This window comes from Phaseolus vulgaris, chromosome 9, assembly GCF_051622355.1.
Source record: "Phaseolus vulgaris cultivar YP4 chromosome 9, ASM5162235v1, whole genome shotgun sequence".
Lineage (NCBI taxonomy): Eukaryota > Viridiplantae > Streptophyta > Magnoliopsida > Fabales > Fabaceae > Phaseolus > Phaseolus vulgaris.
The window spans coordinates 18350062-18356513 of NC_143506.1; the positions used below are offsets into that span (position 1 = coordinate 18350062).

The window sequence follows — 6452 nt, forward strand, 5'->3', positions numbered from 1 at the left end:
TACTTTTGACAACGTGGTGCACTTATAGTAAAAAGTGATGAGTATCATATTTTCTCATTATATTACTCGGATTTGGTGGAACACCTTAATTATTAAGGAGTCTCTTAATTATTAAGGAGTCTCTACAACTGTCTAGTGTTATTTATTATAATTAATATGAATTGAATAACAACAATATAGGAGAATGCATCTATATCAATTAATTACTATTCAAACACATAATGCATCATCATAGTTATTATACATAGGAAGCCACTTAAAGTATCTAAACAAACAAGAGAAAATTATACGTATGAAGAGAACTACATAGTACAATACATGCATCAAGTAGCTGATGCTACTGGAACTAGTTATTCTGATCTGGTAGATGATAAAGGAACTTGGATGCAAATCTACTTTTGAACCCAAACAACATGATCCTGAGGAAGGAAATGGCAGATAGGAACAGTTCCTGGCTTAACGTTGAGCACTTGAAAGGCCAAATGTTTAGGGTTCCATTGCGATGTGTCGGTGTGGCACACTGCCACAGCTTTAACTCTGATCCCGTTAGCACCCACCAAAGGCACAGAGTAAGTTCTAGTGCTCTCAGTTTTGTGGCAGTAAAAAACAGCATAAGGGTAATTCTGCTTGTGGCATACAACAGCCGTGTCCCCTGATATCTTCTTCACTCCCGGTGCCACCGTGTATTTCTGCAACCCCATTTCTTTGTCAACTTCTGTGGACAAAACCTCAACGTTCTTTCCAAGCTTGGAAGTGCTGAAATCAACCATGGACTCAAGTGAAGTGGCGCAGTACTTTTCCTCACCCTTGATACCAGTCTCTTCACATTCACTAAGAGTGTTCTCTATGATATGAGCTTCCTCTGAGCCTGGTTTGATGGAAAACTTGGTGAAGACATCGTCCACCTTGTCGGATGAAAATGGTATTGAATCCGCAACTTGGCGTGGCAAGAAGGTGGCTTGGTTGGAACTTGTAGTGAAGTGCGCGTCCAACTTTGTTCCGTAATGCAAGTCCTTTTCCAAGAAGAAGAGTGCCACTTTGGTGTCATCGTGTAATTGGGTCGCGGTGGCAGCGTAGCGGTAATCAAATGGCGATTTTGGTCCAACTGAAACATGCACCGGTTTTTTCTTGTGGCCTGCGTTCACTGAAACCCCTCCACCTTTTCCACCAACGTTGACGTTGGTGCCACCTCCTTTTCCTGCATGCACGTTCACCCCTCCCTTTCCAACGTTCACTGCTGTGCCTTTCTCTTCAACCCAATCTGCAAACTCATGAATTCACTGTTCTTAGTTTATCACAAACCAGACCAGGTTCTGCTACTCACAACCCTCTTATTCTTCACTTCTTTCTGTATAACTTTATGTTATCAACTTAACAGTACTAGTTAAACATTGATTTCTCTCTGTACCAAAATTTAAGGAATTTTCTACCCAGAAATTAATGTTTTTCATTTTTTTAACTAACATGTATGAAGATTTTATTTAATAATTGTGATAACTATTTTATTAGGTGAGGCAACTCTAGATTCATTATTTATTATATTATATAAAAACCATTTACAATGAGATATTTTAATTAATGTAAAATACACTATTTTTCTTTTTTTAATTATAATTTAAAATCACTTTCGTAATTAATAATATTTCTTATATATTTCACTATCCCAGTACACATAACAGAGAAAACTATTTATATGGGAAAAACAACTAAATCACATATTTTTAAATACTTTAGCATGTAATAAGTGTTACAGATAAGGGCACATAATTTAAGTTCAGGGGTTAAAGCATCACATATTTTAAATACTTTTAAACATATCTTTATATTAACAAAATAAGTTAAATTCGATTATTGTTTAGAAAGTTTTAAGCAAAACTTTCTCAATTAATATAAATATTTAATATGTTTAAAAACGTAACACTATTTATCATATAAATTTGATTCTAATATTGGACATGTGTCCTTGTATAGCATATCATTCTTTCTATGAAATAACAGAAGCCAACCAGCAAGTGTACAGTGTTGTTATTTATTATTATTATTACTTCTGTTATTAAAACTTAAAATATTTTTATTAACTTGTGTCAATAACTTTATTTTATACATTTTATTTTAATTAGGGTTTAATATAATTAAGAAAGGAGATGATAAACATATATATAAAGTAAAATAAGTGATGTCTTAAAAAATAAATCATATTTTTTTTAATACTGTTTTAATTTTTTTAATTAGAGTTAATATTATTTTTCATCTCACTTCAATTGATGGATTGACCCACTTTGTTACTCTAATTATCATACTTATAATGAAATCTTTACTGATAAAAAAAAATAATGAAAATTGTAGATAGCTAAAGAGAAAGAGACAGATATAATAACAACATAAGAAAAATAAATTCATATGTAACAAGTGTCATTTCTTTTTATCAGTAGAAGCCACACAGAAGATATAAAAAATTAAGAGAAAAATAAAAAAAAGAAAGAGAAAGAATGTTTATTTTTAACATTTCTAACATAAAAGTACCACTTTTTAATACACATACAATTAAATTTATTTGAAGTTATAAAACTATATACAACTATGACTTATATTATGTCATACGAAAAAACAATTATAACTTCATGTATTAACCTTATTAATAATATTTATAAGAAAATTGATTGATAGAATTTTCTTTTTTTTAATTTTCAAGTTGATGTTAATATTATTATATAACTTGATATCTCAGATAAACTATCTCACACCTTAAATAATAACAATCATCTCTTATCAATGAAAAAAATTGTTTTATATAATTGCTTGAAAGTTTTAAGAATTTATTTAAAAAATATTTGAATGAATATAGTTAATTTTGGTATAAGAAAACAAAAGGAGGAACAAATATTTTGGTAGAAAGTTCAGAGAAATCTAAATCGAGGACACTGAAAAAGTGACATTTAATAACACTTACCTACATGCATCGTACACACATAAGGGTTTTATAAATGTAATAAAGGCTCTTAATAGAGTTAGGAGAGGAAGATCCAATAAGGATAATAATATAAAAATAAGTATTAAAAAAAACACAAGAGAAAAACCTGATCTTAAAAAGCTTTTTAATAATAACTAAGATTTAAACTTAGGTTATAATATTAAATATAAAATAATAATAATAAATATATTTGAAAGGTATTCGAACTAACCGGGGCGAAGGATACGAGTGATAGCGTTTGGAATAGGAGTAGTGGGAAGAAGCGACTTCCAGTAAAGTTGAGGAGGCAAAGCAGCACCATGGGTAGCCACCACTGCAAGCTGCAACAGATATAAAGAAAAAATAACCTCATAAGTTGTGGTTGCAATGATACTAATGAAAGTGAAAAGCATGTTTTTGGATGTAGCTCTCACATTGAGTAAAGCAAAAATGGGTAGGAGAAGATTTTCCATGTTGAGCTTGGTGATTGTTGTTGAAACTGCAACCAAAGGAGGAGAGAAGAATGTTGTTTGGAGTGTTTGGCTCGCAGCATATTTATATGCCGAATATACAGTTAGAATAAGTAATTGGGATTATGTTATACCTTAATATGAACTTACCACCAATATTATCATGCATTATTTAATACTTCAACTGCCCCGGGTTCCATGGTGTGGACGGTCACAGTATGTCTTTAAAGAAGTAGGTAGAGAGATGGAGGACGTGTCCTAATAATATGGGACCTTCCCCAACTATTTATAAATCTTTTTCTATGCTACACTTAATTATATATACTACTATATATATATATATATATACTTTCATTTACCACACAAGTTCGTAATTTAAAAGAAAATAAAATACATTAAAGAAATGTTTCCACTAATTTTTTAAAGTATTTTTAGAGATGAAAAAAAATATACGGTAAAATTAATTTATACGTAGAAAATAGATAACTTTAAAAGTTAATATAAGAATATTTACAAATTAATTTATTAATTTACTACTTTTGTTGGTGGTTGTAGTTTTTAAAAATGCTGCTGATAAGTATTGGTGGATTATTAATTATATTTTATTTCCGAACTTGTTTCGTAAGGACTATGATTAAGCTATATCAGAATCTTTAGTACTATGGTTTGATTATGGTCTAAGAAATTACTTAAAATAAATAAGTTTTAACAACACAAAAAGATTTTCATTATTGGAAAAGTAGTGTTCCTGGATTTTGCATTATTTCTTTATAGCGAGTGAAGATAATTATAACTGAAGTATATCCTTTTCTACTTCTATATTTTCTTTCTTTATTTTTAAAATATTTCTATAAGTGTTGAATTTTGACTTAATGTCTCTAGTTCTGCTTATAGTACTGTTTATTCCGCTTTCTAGAAGATTTGATTTTGCAAAGATTAAACCCTATATAAAAACTGTCTATCTTTTGTATAAAAAAATTTTGTTGTCCGCCCAAATGTTTTTGAGCAGGTTTGGAAACTTAGAGAACGATTGCTCCTATCCTTATACTCAGTTAGCCTGATATTCTCGAGACTCCTTAATATCTTCATGTTTCCTGATGTGCTTCCTTTATCTCGGTCGTCCTGCCCCACAGACGGGGATAGTACCTACAAAATGCACTTCGACGCTCAAGTCAGTTAGGGTGTCGATATTTGGTTGTCAGAGTACTGTAAATAATGACGTACATTTTCTCCTTGAAATATGTGCTATTTATATTACCTTAATGGGTCTTTACTGTTAAGCAAGTTTAAGGGAGTTGGATTGCGCTTAGAGTTCTATAAGTGTTGAATTTTGACTTAATGTTCTAGTTCTGCTTATATTACTGTTTATTCCACTTTCTAGAAGATTTGATTTTGCAAAGATTAAACCGTATATAAAAACTGTCTATTTTCTGCATAATATTTTATTGAATATATAGAATGAACTATTTTAATTACGTGTGAGTAATATATATAAGGTTTTGATATAAATAAAGTCCTAATTTTGGATAGTTTTTAATACTTGTTTTATAGAGATTTTCGAGTCTTCCTTATCTGTATTTGAATGTATATGATGAGATACTTTTACATGAATGTATTGAATTTTTTCTATTAATTTAAGGATGTTATGTATGATGTTTGAATTTTATATGGTAATCACCTTTTTAATGTATTTTCTTTTATAGACAATAAAAAATTAATAAATGTGAATTGTTTGGTGATTCAATCCATATAAAAAAAATTCAAGCCAACTCACCTAACTGAACTTTGAGATCCAACCTAAAAGAACAAACTCTTAGAACAAACATCAACAAATCATCCTCATACTGACTAGAGGGTCAAGACACCAGTTAGAAAAACGTAGCATGAGACTTGACAGTGATACATGACCAAGTCTTTAATTGAACCAAGGCAAAAACTTCTGAAACGTTAGTCACGTCCCTATTAAAAATTACATTGTTCCTATGCTTCCATAGCTCACTTACCACTACAATCCAAATCATTCCCCTTATATGAAGCATTTCTGAGTCTGAAATGACAAAAATTCAGGACATCTATACATGCCAGCATATATATATATATATGTTTTTGTAAAAGTAATCTGGTCCAGGATTTTATGTTTATTTTAATATGCCTTTATTGTATATGCTCATATTTATAGTTTTTAGTTTAGTTTAAAACAAACTTTTATCATGAAATATCATTCCTTATTATGAAACTTTACGTTTCAAATTTTTCGTTGTTTAAAAAAGATTAAGATTAATTCTGGTAATAATTAAGAAAACTTACTGTAAAACTACTGTAAGATTATTTTTTTCATACATATAGTTAACAGTAATTACTGTAAAACTACTTATATTGAAAAGGCATAAAATAATTAAAATTTTGAAAGTGTTTTTACTAATTTTATGTTAATTAAGTATTTATTATTTAGTGAGTAAATTTTTGAAAACATTTTTTCAAGTTAAAAGTGATTCGATTTCATTTTATTTGATGTCACATTAAAACACGTGGTTTGATTATGTTGACTTTAAATGATAGTATGAAGATACAGCAGATAACAAACAACTACTGAAAATTTAATAGTGGAGGTTGTGTGTCAAAATCAGGGCTTCCATACTTTATATTTGAGTTCTTAGAATTTGAATTTTGTAAAATATATATATATATATATATGTGTGTGTGTGTTATTTTTTATTAAAACTAATCATAAATAAAATTAATAGATATTTCAAATTAATATAATTAAAAACATTAGAAATATACTTTAACTATTATTTAATGAAACTATTTATTAATTTTATAGTTTATTGATTCTCAATCAATTGAAAAAAGTTTCTTCGAAGAAAACTTAACAATAAATGAAAAATAAAATAAAATATATATATATATATATATATATTTTAACACTTCTTTTGAAATAAATAAATCTCTCCTACTAAGAGTATGATATCATTTATTTCTAAAAAAAAACGCGTATTTGTTTTAGTATTAATTATTTCTTAGTATTAATT

The 6452-nt window shown here is 28.8% G+C and overlaps 1 protein-coding gene across 1 annotated transcript; it reads right to left on the reverse strand.

The window, feature by feature from the left end:
* Positions 1–177: 177 nt before the first annotated feature.
* On the reverse strand, positions 178–3579 carry RD22 (BURP domain-containing protein). Its single transcript, XM_068626071.2, has 3 exons — positions 3385–3579; positions 3183–3291; positions 178–1261 (listed from the first exon to the last, which is right to left on the reverse strand). Exons 1-3 carry the CDS (start codon positions 3421–3423, stop codon positions 393–395), a joined length of 1017 nt encoding a protein of 338 aa, XP_068482172.2. The 5' UTR covers positions 3424–3579; the 3' UTR covers positions 178–392.
* Positions 3580–6452: the final 2873 nt, after the last annotated feature.

What these genes read in the sequence shown, in the direction of transcription:
- RD22 (XM_068626071.2), bottom strand. Translation starts at nt 3,423, where the DNA reads ATGGAAAATCTTCTCCTACCCATTTTTGCTTTACTCAAT. An exon ending in CCATTTTTGCTTTACTCAAT is followed by an intron (nt 3,292 to 3,384) that starts GTGAGAGCTACA and finishes TATCTGTTGCAG; the next exon opens with CTTGCAGTGGTGGCTACCCA. An exon ending in CACTCGTATCCTTCGCCCCG is followed by an intron (nt 1,262 to 3,182) that starts GTTAGTTCGAAT and finishes ATGAGTTTGCAG; the next exon opens with ATTGGGTTGAAGAGAAAGGC.